A 12,957-nucleotide genomic window follows, 5' to 3' on the forward strand; every position below is an offset into this window, starting at 1 on the left:
ATTCAATTGGCGATAATTAGGTATTGGCGTAGGTGAAAGATACCTATACATTATTATTTAAAGAATTTAATTAGAGTACATAGAAAAATTCATATTATTTAATAACAAGTTATTCTTAGTACAATTTTAAGATAATTATTATAACATTTTAAAACTTATTATTTTTATAACATTTTAAAGCTAATTATATGTTATAATTATAGTTGAATGAGAATTCATTTTTTTCCCGGTATCAAATTATGTTATCACGTTATTAGAACAGGGTCCCGTATTTTACTTTTTCTGTCTTTAAAGATTAAATGTGTTTGATTTATTTTATTTAACGAAAATAATTGTTTATTATATTAATTTCCTCTAAAATTACAAAAAAAAAAAAAATTCTTTTAAAATTTTACGTATAGATTAATTAGAAGCAGGAATTCAGTTATCATATATTGTTATTTATATTAGCAGTCAATATTGAACTACTTTTCAGTGTAATTTTTAAAATAATAATTTTAAAGTCAAAAAGTGGGTTTTTAATTTAATACAATGATTTGGGTGATTAGACAAAAATACGTCAGTATATTCTCATTAAATATGATTGGGGAACTTAAGATGTTCGCAAAAGTTTTTTTTTTTATTTCTAAATAAATATAAATAGTTAAAGTCATCGTTTTGTTTATTGCTATCTTGAAGTAATCCACTCACGGGTTTCTTGGACTTGTGATCAACTACGTTACTTCTCTGTTGGTTTTCATCATCTTCAATTCTATCAGGTTTGCTTCATTCGATCAATCAAACTTCCACTTTCACGTTTTTCTCCATTACTTCTCTGTAGTTTAACCAATATTTTACTATTATCTGCTAATTTGGTACTTTTAATTGCTTTTCTGATATCCATTTCTCTAAAGTTTTCAAAAGAGACACTGTAGGTAGGAGATGATCATCTTTTTTAGAACTTGTTAGGGTTTCCTTTTCCACTCTTTGCAAAAACAATTGTTTTCGGATGATTTTTTCTTGCATCCCCTTCTGTTTCTTGTTTGTGTTAATATCGTCTGACTTAGCGTTGCTCAAGTTTTGGGTTTTGTTTCGTTTTATGATGTTTCTAACATGTTTCATTATTTATTATCTTTAGATAATGGAAATGATTTTGAATTTTTGTTGATTGGCGAATTTTTCTTTAATTGAATTTTGTTGATTCCAATTTCAGCAGGAATGGCAAGGAGCTACTTCAAACAAGAGCATGATCTTGGTATACCTTTTGCTTCCTCTTTTTTCCCCCAATTGTTCGAAACTTTTTGCTGTGTACTTGAGATGTAGGTAGGTATTTATATTGATAAATAGTTTTTTTTTTTTTTCAGAGAAGAGAAGAGCTGAGGCTGCTAGGATTAGAGAAAAATACCCAGACAGGATCCCGGTGAGAATTGGCAATTACATTTTTCTTTGCTACTGTCTAAATACTTATGCAATTTTTGGTGATAGGTGAAGTATACATTTTTGCAGAAGACTTGTTCTTTTATGTGTTGTTCTTTTTTTTGCTGCTTGAGTAGCCTTTATTTTTTTGTATTATTATTGATGAAACCTTGTTTATTATCTATAAACAAATGCATTTATTTTTTCTAATGTCTCCTTGAAGTCACAGAGCGGCAGCATGATAACGGATTCTGGCTTAATTTTTGTCTAAATTCCTTACAGGATAAGTTGTCCTTGACCTTCATTACAGTCTTTATTGAGGAGAAAAGTGTTTAACTATGATCAATGCATTTGGCTACCTTGTACTTAGTTTTTCAGATTTTTGTCCTGCTCAGTGTGTCCTGTTTGATGAACGTAATTTCCTGCCGTTCCTGTTTGTGCAGTCATTTCCCCTTGCCTTGTTTTGCTTTGTTTCCAGGTGTTCCTATTCCTACCTTTCCCTTTACTGAATATAATATCTCTGTAAACGTAGTTGTGTTCCTCGTGAGAAGGGTCTTGAATTCTATAGCATGGAAATCTGTATTGTGTTTTAGATTTCTTTTAAGGAAAAACCAATTTGGACTGCTATTGTGTATAAGTGACTAATATGGAAGTATTCTATATTGGAGATTAAGTGATTGATTACAGAGTCATTGAATGATACAATGAATTCAAACTTAAGAAAGATTATTGGATGAGCTGTACATTTGTAAACGTTCTCAAAGGCTGGATACTGTGAAGGAAGCATCCTATTTTCCTATTATTTTGCTGCTTGGTTCTAGTTATCCCAAATAATGATGATAAAATTCCGAGGAGTCTGTATAAATATTTTATTTTACTCTAATGTTAACAACATAGTCAGACATCTAGGTTAAATTTGATTAGAGAGTAAAATCAATATTCATATTTAAAGATAGGTCGATTTTAATTTTCCTGGTAGATACATTTTATACGTATTAAGGTATGGTGTTTTAACTTATGCATTTTGCTTACCTTAACTATCATTCTCGGAAGTGCATGTCATTGATATATCCGAAATTTTGTGCTAAATTCTTCTGGATATGCCTGAAGGTTATTGTGGAGAAGGCAGAAAGAAGTGACATCCCAAGTATTGACAAGAAAAAGTAAGCTGTTGCCTATATTTTTCTTCTTATGTGGAAAATACCATATTATTAGACAAATTTTAACCGATGGCGTAATTACTTTCTCTTTATTGATATCTTAATTGATGGCCTCATACACCGTTAAGTAAGTTCTGATGTATGCAATTACAAGTGTAGCTTGGACAAAAGAATACATTTTTATTATTGTTGGATTACTAACTGTATATAGCAAACCTGTTAAAAGTGTTTCGTAATTTCTAACTTAACTATTGTAAAGTGTTGCATAAATGTGATACATACACAATGGTAAGGCTATATTGATCATAACCACTGTGTGTAACCAGCTTATATAAATTTAACAGATGATATACCAAAAACTGATAAAGATGACTTACAAATTTGCCATGAGTGACTATTAGCAACACTGCAATAGTTAAGAAAAATGGACTGATTTTGGTAGCTTCAAACAGTAAACGGACCTGAATTTTAACATGGGTAAACAAAATTATGAATTACTTTTCTATTTCTGAAAGCTTGGTTGTAATGGTTGTGTCTTTGCTTTTGTTAGCTAATAACTACTAGATTTTTGGGGTGTAATGAATATGTCATTGGCCGTTGTCTTCCGCCAGACAACGTATTAAATTTGTAACATGGTTGGCAGCCGTATACTGTATATTATGAATCTGAATGACTACATTGCAGGTACCTTGTCCCTGCTGACCTGACTGTTGGACAATTTGTCTACGTGATCCGCAAAAGGATCAAGCTAAGTGCAGAAAAGGCAATCTTTATATTTGTGGACAACGTCCTTCCTCCTACAGGTGAACTGAGGCAAACACATGCTCATTCTCTCTCTTTTAGTATATATGATTCTCTAGATTTCTAATGTAGAATAAGCCTTATCCTATTGCATGACTTGATAATTCAATTTCTTCAGGAGCAATTATGTCTGCCATATATGATGAGAAGAAGGACGAGGATGGGTTTCTCTATGTTACATACAGTGGCGAGAACACCTTTGGGGATTTCATTTCCATTCAGGAGCCCTTATAAATTAACTGCATATGATTTGGTCTCACTGGTCTGTCAGATAAATTCGTTATAGTACATCTGTCAAGAACCTTATTCTCAATGTTTTGTACAGTTGTATATAAATTCCGTGAACTTGATTAATATTAAAGGTTCTCCCATTCAGTCTTTCAACTCCTTTCTTGGTTTACATCATGCATATATTGGAATGTTCATTGATACAATGGATCAGTAGTACAAAACTTGGATTTAAATATCTTCAAGAGGGTCCACCCATTGTCTCTTGTTTCCCCTTCTTTCTATCTGGGTAAATGGTTAATTAGAATATGCTAGTCGTTATAAGCACAAGAAAAAGTGAAACTATAATAACAACACTACTGCGTACTTATTTTCCCCTGTGAAATATTTACTTATACTGAACATACTACTTTACATGATTTACATTTATAATTAGAATCATGTTGTTTTACAAACATGTAGAGGCATGCATGTCGGAGACAGTAGAATCTGAAGGATGTGTCATTGCATTGTTACACAGAACCTAGAATTTGATATCTGGTCGTTAGGCAATGGTTATTGTGACAATGTGTTGCTTTTGATGGCAGATGGTGTACGTTCCATGTGGCATGCTCCTTGGCTGCTGGGAAGAGAGTTGAAGGTGACGGTTTAGCCATGCTCCCTTGTCTCTAAAACTCCTCGTCCCCATTCCCCACTCCCCTGTAGGTCCCATATGTTGCCATTGGCTTATGCCACTTGAGCTTTGAAATAATGCAAGAGAATTTCAACTTCGAGAAAAATAGGATATGCTATTGGTAGCCTTCAACTTAAAGATAATGTGTTCAATTATCTTTTATTTTATTGCGAACAACTATAAAAGTGTTCTTTTGTTTTCATTAAAAAATTTGTTTTTATAAGTTGGTACATAAATTATTAGAATAAGTTTTGTTTTTTATTTCTCACATTGTTTTATGGTTGTTTTTATATTGATAGAGTTCTAAACAATAATTCTTTTTCTTAAATTGCTGGGGTCCTTAAGAGTCCAAATTTTCTATTGAAAACCGGAATGAATGAAACTCAAGGGAAAAACTTGTTTTTAATCTTTACATTTTTCTCATGATGGATGAATTTAATGTCGACTTAAAAAGTCTATGAAATCTATATTTCTATGGGATTTATGGTGTTGTTTAATATTAAAAGAGATGGAATCTATATTTTTTTAAGTTTGAGAATAATTTGATTTATTCACGCGAGAGTACAATTTTTTTAACAAGTTTAACTGATATTAGAAAAACTAAGAGTACTTTTAACATGAAAGACAGAAATTTGAAGACGTTTATCTGAAAGAATAGATATTAAAAATATGTTAATATCTTGTATATAGCTATGTAAAGTAATTATGATGCTTTTAGCTTTTCCCCTATTAATTTAGCATCTAAAGCATTTCATCCCAGTCTAGTTATGAGCCCGAATTAGCAGAAACTACTCGATCTCGCTTTCATTAAACCAACTTCGTTTTGGTTTGTCTGTAATCAGTTTTGTTATCGCATCCTTTTCATGCAATGAGAAAACCACCAAACTTCACCGGCCTAATGTCCAACATTTATCACTCGCCACTTCTTTAAATAATGGAAAAACCTTGTCCAAGAAAACGATAAGAAGCAAGTAGTTAACGCATTCATGCAATTGCAATTTTGGCAACATACTACTACTACTACTACTAGTTCTACAGCATAAATAGCTCTCCCTTTAATTATTTTGATTACAATCTTAATTCCCCAACAAATAGCTAATAGTTCACTCTTGTGGTAGGGATTGCAAATGGAGTGATTAAAAATGACCCAGAATAGGGGTAAGGGGACAAACGTGGACCCTTGATATCTTCATTTTCGTTTTCAAGGTTCATCTCCCAAACACATACACATGTTCTCTTAAAGAACGTTCTCCATCCCATACAAAACCTGCATTTAATGCACCCTCTATTCTACCATTTCATATTTTGTGAAAACCTTACCCTATAAGTCCATTCATAAGAGCCTCACTCTTCCTCTGTTCCTAACTTAGACCCAGCAAACTCATCTCACCATGACTTCTCTTTCTCTTCCCATCATCCTTCTCCTTAGTGTTTCTCTGCATGCATGCACTGCCCGGTTTCCTAGTCTTTCTAAAAAAGACACCCTTCACAAGGTTGGGTTCCTAACACCAACTATTCCATTTCCGTATATAAGATCACATTGCATTATACGGGACAAAAGATATTTTCTTCACCATATTTGGAAGCATTTGAAATTATTTACAGATAGAGACTAAGATTTGTGATTCTCTACAGGAACTAGACAAGGTCAAATTATTGGAGACGTTAACTACATCTAGTAGTTTGAAGGATTACACGCTACAGAAAAATCAACAACAACAACAGAAACCGATCGTAGAGGCAGCAGCTTCAGGTGCTTAATTTTCTAGAAAATCTTTTCTTTCCCAAACACACACAGCAGTCACGAGCTCAACCAATACACAAACAAAACTTCCAATGTTTATTACTGTTCATGGTTGAAAAGGTTACTCTCAGCAGTTTAAAGAATGAATTTTAGTCATTTTCTGTTAATACAAAAGTTTGGCTTTATCTCAGTCAGGAAAATTATCTAAAGTACGTGTACCTTACATGTGAGGTGTCATGTAACTGAGTTATATATATATATATATGGGTGCATGCATAATGTCATTTTATCACCTTCTCTCTCAGAATATATATATTTATAGTTGTGTAATTTCTTATATAAATTACTCTATAGCCTTATGCACCCTATATAACAATAATACTAAGTGACGGTGGTGGCATGGGTATGCAGGGACATCTTTTCAAATGGATTCGCCATCCTTTCTCGCAGCAGAGGTAAAATATACTAAAATTTAGCTAGAATTATTTTACTTCTTACCGGGTTTAAACAAATCAATTATGCATGAACAGTTTCACAATAAACCTTTGTGTGGTATGCATATGAATGTCAGCGACTGATGCACAATTTCTGGTGCCAAGAATATGCTTCCCAAATGGAGGGGCCATGTAATAATGGAAATGGTTTTTTATTTAAAATCTGTCGGGAAAGTTTATATAATAGATAAAAGTTTCTTAAAATCTGTTTGAAATATGATGTGTCGTCCATGAGTATAGATAAAGAACTTAGTTATGATAAATTCATGTCTTTCATTTATTTCTGTTTCTGTTGTTCATATCTGTCCCGAATCTTTGATCATCGTTTGTGCGAAAAAGATTCGTTGTGGGAGAGATACATGTGTTTTGCTTGTGAATATTTATGAATAGATTGTGAATGATAGAAAGCAATGAATGAGACATAGGGTTGTGTAGGATGAGAGGGGGCCTGCACGGTCAATGCTGGGAACTGTTCAGCATCATCACGTTGAAGAAACAGTGTTTACAAAGGCTAGTGACTCTGCAGAGGACATAGTTGAAATGGACTATGCTCAACCTCATCGGAAACCACCCATTCATAATGAAAAGCCCTGAATCCATGCATGCTTAGTTAGTGATTTACAATCTGTATTTTTCCAAGAATGTTTACGATGATTCTCTGTTGATTATTTTGATGTTATTCTCTGTATTTTGAAAACACAAACGATTAACATAGAAAAATCCAACACATAATCCACATTCGTTGATGACATGTAGTTTCGGGCATGTTGTAATGTGTTGTGCTGTTTTAAAAAAACATGGTGTATATTTTGACGACGATGTTTGGCATCAAGCAAGTAATGGATAAATATGAATAATACAATAATAACCAGATTCGTTTATTTAGCATTTACGTTAGTCAAATCTGCAGGCTAAAGACAGCAAGGCACATGCAATGGCGGGGTGAAATGTCAGAATTCCCAGTTTTTGCATCAAAATAATTTGATTCACGTGAAAAGTGTGGAGTGGTACGTAGACATGGATTGAAATGGAATAGTTGCCAACTTTTAAGGCGTGTATCAGAATAGTTGGTATTTCTCTTAAATGCTGGTCGGTAGTTAAATTGTGCACCCAACTTCAGTTTACTGTCAAGTGAGTTAACTCTATTCTGACTCACCCAAATACTATGAAAAAACATAAAGGGAATATATTAATTAATGTAAGAAACGAATAAATTAATTAATGCAGGAACCAAACAATGCATATCTCACATGTGGTGTAACACCGCCTACATCTCTAGCTTTTAACTAACTTCTGATCGCTACTCTTATGTCATTGTATTTACTAGAAATAAGATAATTTCAATAATATATAAATAAGGTTCAAATCTCATCTTACAAGTTGGTTTTGTGAATTTGAATTAGGTTTAAAGTCCACTTTTAACATAATATTAGAGTTATTGTTTGCAAAAATAAAAAGTCTATCTTAGCAAGATTTCTTGAACATTGTATTTCACCCACTAACAGATCATCTATTTTTTAGTTTCCCGTACGATGTGTATATATCTTGGCCGTTACTATAATCAATGAACAACTTAGATTTAGTCTTATCTACTCACAATCTTTATATTTTGTACTAAAAGTAATAAAATTTTAATATCAAGAGTTACAGATAACTTCCAACCGCTTTTAACTTACTGGATAAAAACCCATATCAGTGTGTGCAGACATTCTATCAGGTTGCGAATTGAAGCATCTAACTCAAACAGCAGTATCATCAGGGAAATGTTACATTTCTCATCCATATGACCTATAAATAAATGACTCGAAAAATCTAAATGGAAAGTAAAATTTTCACCAAATATTTCGAATGTGAACTATGATCCTCGTTGTAATTTATGTCTCCAGCAAAACATCACGAGGACATGTTACAAAATTAAGCTCTGTATATGCAACCTAAATTCTTCCACACTTGCAAGAGTCTTAATTAAAATCTGGAAAAAAATAATATGGTAATTCAGTTTCAGTTTATTCAAAACGGTAATCTTGAGTCATTTAAACTCATCTACCATGACTTCACTCTCCAAAAGAAAATAACATCATCATGTTTAATTTTAAAGTAAACATCAAAATTCACGCCTCCCAAATACTAGTGAGAAACATAGTCCTGTATAACATATTGTGTTGGAAAGTCCAATTAACCTGTCTCCGTTCTTAAGGTGCAACTTGTATATTGTTGAAGAAAGTTATGATTGTTTTTAGGGTTCCCCCGATGAGTTTGGGACCAAATTTGAAACAGACCTAAATGAGAGTTGTGGACCAATCGAACAGCTAGGTTGGACCACTTTCTTTCTCAGCGTACACTGATTTTTAATGAGGAGACACTCCAAAAGAAAAATGGACCATTTGCCAACACCATAAGAGCACTGCCTCTACCCTAGTGTAGACTCCACACAAAAACAAGTTCTTTCAATAACAATCAGGTTTCTAGATATTGTTCGCTTTTAAATTAGGAGTTATGTTATTGATTTTGTTGTTAAAAGACATTTTAAACCTGATAGAGGAATGTGAATTTAAACTACGTTCCGAACACTTCGACTTGTATTAAATGTCTTATATCAATTAAAAATAAAAAAAAATTTATAGTATGTAAATGAGGTACAAAACCTCATCTTTCAAATTGATTTTATACAATCTAGAATATAAATCTGAAATGCATATTTTATTTTATATTTTGAAATGCATAATTTAAAATATAACTATTTTGTATTTTAGAATATACAATTCAAAATATATAAATATTATATTGAGTTTTACAATTGTATTCCTTTATACCTATGAAACATATTTTTATGTTATATTTTTTAAATTGTATATTTCGGAATACTAAATTTATGGAATTGACCCTGTTTACTTTACCTGACCCAAAAATATTAGGCCCACGAAGCAGATCCACCAAAATGACTTAATTTGTACAAATGAAAAAAAAAAAAAAGTATAATTGCACTGTGGGCACAAAGATTGAGTTTGGGTCCTTGAAAGAGAGAGAGTTGTTATTCGCACTCCTCTTTTCAAATTAAAATATTATATAGCCACCATATCTAGAATAGATTAAAAACTCTTTAAAAGACCAACTATAATAATAGTTACATCACTACACCGTAATCCTCATCATCATTACGGCAAAGACCAAAATAGAAATAGAAGGGTTAAAAAAAAATGGAATTCATCTAATTATTATTTATAGAAGTAAAATTAGTATAATTCTTTTTACAATTATATATTTTAAAATAGTAATATTCATTCATCTACAAAATATATATATATATATATATATATATATATATATATATATATATATATATATATGTATATATATGTATATATGATAACTTAAACAATGTTTAAAATATAAAATCACAGATGTCAATCATCAATGTCATATGTTCTTAAGAATCTTTGCGATTATAATATTTTATGTTAATCATAATTTTTTAGGAAAAAGCTATAATTAGTCACTGCCAAAAATCACTAAATCAAATTAAACTATAAGGTGATGATGATAATGATCTATCTGAAAGCAATTTTTACCATATTTTCATCTTTTGCTTCTCTAAAATTTATCGAATGTATATGAAGCTGTAGACTTCAAGATATTGAAAAATATTAAGAAAATATAGTATTTATTAAAGTGTTTAAATTTCAAGTTGACCTTCCTTAAACAATGATAATTAGCATGCCTAAAATTGGTAAAAGTTAAAAAAAAATTATAAATTATATACAAATCAATATATAGTGTGAATGTTAAAGTTAATAAAATCACTTGATTACAAATTATATATATAATTTTTTTTTTATTTTTCAAAACAAGTCAGGGAGCCAAGCCCAAACTATCAACTGGTTAGGGTTTAGATTAGTTATAAAGTGATCATGTTTTTTTTTTTCATGATTTTTATCGTAAAGTTCTTAAAGATTTTTTTATAAATCTTTTAGAGATTTACTTTGCATCATATTTTAATTTTAATAATTTATTATTTTAAATTTTAATAAAACGACTGCTGTTATTAATCTTCATGATACGTAACAAATGTTCCTTGAGTTATCCTTGAGTTATGATTAAGTTCTTCATAAATAAACATTAATTAAATTAATCATACTAGATATGTTTTTGTATTATTTGAATAAATGAAAATGTAGTAGTGTGATTCTGTGTTGTGCTATTAGTTCCATGTTTCTTGCATCATGATAAGTAACATGAAACTGCTAAAACACAAACTGTCACCAGTGGCGTAGTGGACGTTGTTATTATACCTATAAGCTCAAAATATTACCTAGGAAAAATCAAACTCACCGCCCACAGAAAACAGATTCATCTCACTCAACTATGGAATTGTGGCAACCTAAATCTTCCGCCACATAACATTCTTCTCCTGTTCCCATCGTTCAAACGTTCAATAAATTGGTAAACTATATTCCTTCATCACTTTTTACTCTCTAAACGTTGTATTTGAAAAAATGGTACGCTAAAAGAACTTTCCCAAATTTTTATGCAATTAATTCGGTTGAATTTAGTCAACAAACTATAATTAAAAGTATAAATAGAACCTTTTTTATTACATTCTTATTTTTTTCATGTGTTAATAGTTTATAACTAACTTATTATACCACACGCAAAAATTGGTGCAATTTTGGGTGGCTACAAATTTAACTGTCGTAGGCTCTGGTAGAAACAAGTTCATAAAAGTCATCGAATAGCCACGCAAAATGACATCAAAACCTACATGTTCTTCTTTTCCCTCTTGTACACGCAAAAATTTCGTATTTGAAAAGGCATTCTGATTCTGGATCCCCCTCTGAAGGCAAACTACTGTAGCAAGAAATTTCTACAGCAGAAAAAAATCGATCTTTTTGTAGTAAAAGTTTGAAGAGACGATGAACAATAGAGACACATGGTGGAATGGCCCCACAAAGGTTTAGATCCCAACCACCCACATCTCATTTACAATCAACGGAGAAAGCTAAGAATTGACCATTGAAAAGCATTTGCATCTTCCAAAACCATTTACTTTAGTCCCAAGTTTTATCTTCTCATCGCTTTCACACTCTTCCTACAAATACACTATATATATGTATGCCTCTTACAACAACAACAACAAATAAATCCATCTTATAATCTTCATTCACATTGTTCTAGATAATCAAAACAATGGCAATGCACAAGAGCAGTTCCGGTTCAGCATTGGGTCCAGGAGGCTTAGACCTAACTCAAGCCTTCTTTAAGTCCGTCATGAACGCTGCACCTTCTTCTCCCACAAAGCGCCACACCAAAATCTCCATTGTTGGTGCCGGCAACGTCGGAATGGCCATAGCCCAAACCATCCTCACTCAGGATCTCACCGACGAGCTTGTCCTCGTCGATGCCATTCCTGATAAACTCCGCGGCGAGATGCTCGACCTCCAGCACGCCGCCGCCTTCCTCCCCCGCACCAGAATCCAGGCCTCCACCGACTACTCCGTCACTGCGGGCTCCGACCTCTGCATTGTCACCGCCGGTGCCCGCCAAATCCACGGCGAGTCCAGGCTGAACCTCCTACAAAGGAACGTCACCCTCTTTCACAAAATCATACCCCCTTTGGTTCGTTACTCCCCCGACACCATTCTCCTTATCGTTTCCAATCCCGTGGACGTGCTCACTTACGTGGCATGGAAACTCTCCGGTTTCCCTTCAAACCGTGTCATCGGTTCCGGCACTAACCTGGACTCCTCACGCTTCCGTTTCCTCATCGCCGATCATCTTGATGTTAACGCTCAAGACGTCCAGGTTAGTTACCTTTTCAAGCATTTCATTATAAACTAACTGCTTTAATAGTTTGATTATTACGCGAATGTTGTTTTGTTATAGGCTTTTATAGTGGGAGAACACGGTGACAGCTCAGTGGCTTTGTGGTCTAGCATTAGTGTTGGGGGTGTTCCGGTGCTGAGCTTTTTGGAGAAACAGGAAATTACGTACGAGAAGGAAATGTTGGAAAACATACACAAAGAAGTTACAGAGAGTGCTTACGAGGTTATAAGTCTGAAAGGGTACACTTCTTGGGCGATAGGATACTCTGTGGCGAACTTGGCACGAAGCATTCTTAGGGACCAAAGGAGGGTCCACCCTGTGTCGGTTCTTGCAAAGGGTTTTTACGATATCGATGGTGAAGTGTTTCTTAGCTTGCCTGCACAACTTGGGAGAGGAGGGGTATTGGGTGTCACCAATGTGCATTTGACTGAAGAAGAGAAACACAGACTTATGAACTCAGCCACCACAATCCTCCAAGTTCAGAATCAGTTGACTATTTGATCCTTTCTTAGATACTCATGTTGTCCTCTTCCTTTTTCCCACATTTTTGTTTCTTCTAAGAAGTACTTTTTGTTTTTTTTTTCTTTGTTGCTTGTTGCAATTTATAGAAATGCATATTTTCTATTTATCTGATAGTGGTAA

At 33.0% G+C, this 12,957-nt stretch overlaps 3 protein-coding genes across 4 annotated transcripts; all 3 read left to right on the forward strand.

The window, feature by feature from the left end:
* The first annotated feature begins 627 nt into the window (after positions 1 to 627).
* LOC114173956 (autophagy-related protein 8f) lies at positions 628 to 3,740 on the forward strand. 2 transcript variants are annotated; one of them, XM_028058660.2, is made up of 6 exons: positions 628 to 758; positions 1,193 to 1,234; positions 1,344 to 1,399; positions 2,506 to 2,558; positions 3,240 to 3,358; positions 3,475 to 3,740. In XM_028058660.2, the coding sequence occupies exons 2-6, from the start codon at positions 1,198 to 1,200 to the stop codon at positions 3,588 to 3,590; spliced, it is 381 nt and encodes a 126-aa protein (XP_027914461.1). In that variant the 5' UTR covers positions 628 to 758; positions 1,193 to 1,197; the 3' UTR covers positions 3,591 to 3,740. The 2 variants fall into 2 exon arrangements, with proteins under 2 accessions (XP_027914461.1, XP_027914462.1); XM_028058661.2 differs by having other exon boundaries at positions 635 to 758; positions 1,196 to 1,234.
* Positions 3,741 to 4,997: 1,257 nt separating this feature from the next.
* RGF6 (root meristem growth factor) lies at positions 4,998 to 7,383 on the forward strand. Its single transcript, XM_028059027.2, has 4 exons — positions 4,998 to 5,750; positions 5,893 to 6,010; positions 6,413 to 6,456; positions 6,931 to 7,383. Exons 1-4 carry the CDS (start codon positions 5,649 to 5,651, stop codon positions 7,087 to 7,089), a joined length of 423 nt encoding a protein of 140 aa, XP_027914828.1. The 5' UTR covers positions 4,998 to 5,648; the 3' UTR covers positions 7,090 to 7,383.
* Positions 7,384 to 11,611: 4,228 nt separating this feature from the next.
* LOC114174313 (L-lactate dehydrogenase B-like) lies at positions 11,612 to 12,957 on the forward strand. Its single transcript, XM_028059140.2, has 2 exons — positions 11,612 to 12,294; positions 12,376 to 12,957. Exons 1-2 carry the CDS (start codon positions 11,680 to 11,682, stop codon positions 12,814 to 12,816), a joined length of 1,056 nt encoding a protein of 351 aa, XP_027914941.1. The 5' UTR covers positions 11,612 to 11,679; the 3' UTR covers positions 12,817 to 12,957.

This window comes from Vigna unguiculata, chromosome 2 (genome assembly GCF_037176805.1).
Source record: "Vigna unguiculata cultivar grain cowpea cultivar isolate G323 ecotype 2 chromosome 2, ASM3717680v1, whole genome shotgun sequence".
Taxonomy (NCBI): domain Eukaryota; kingdom Viridiplantae; phylum Streptophyta; class Magnoliopsida; order Fabales; family Fabaceae; genus Vigna; species Vigna unguiculata.

Coding starts and splice junctions, on each gene's coding strand:
- LOC114173956 (XM_028058660.2), top strand. CDS start 1,198: ATGGCAAGGAGCTACTTCAAACAAGAGCATGATCTTG. Junction 1,235..1,343: donor CAAACAAGAGCATGATCTTG/GTATACCTTTTG, acceptor TTTTTTTTTCAG/AGAAGAGAAGAGCTGAGGCT. Junction 3,359..3,474: donor CAACGTCCTTCCTCCTACAG/GTGAACTGAGGC, acceptor CAATTTCTTCAG/GAGCAATTATGTCTGCCATA.
- RGF6 (XM_028059027.2), top strand. CDS start 5,649: ATGACTTCTCTTTCTCTTCCCATCATCCTTCTCCTTAGTGTTTCTCTG. Junction 5,751..5,892: donor AAAAAGACACCCTTCACAAG/GTTGGGTTCCTA, acceptor GATTCTCTACAG/GAACTAGACAAGGTCAAATT. Junction 6,011..6,412: donor CGTAGAGGCAGCAGCTTCAG/GTGCTTAATTTT, acceptor ATGGGTATGCAG/GGACATCTTTTCAAATGGAT.
- LOC114174313 (XM_028059140.2), top strand. CDS start 11,680: ATGGCAATGCACAAGAGCAGTTCCGGTTCAGCATTGGGTCCAGGAGGC. Junction 12,295..12,375: donor TTAACGCTCAAGACGTCCAG/GTTAGTTACCTT, acceptor GTTTTGTTATAG/GCTTTTATAGTGGGAGAACA.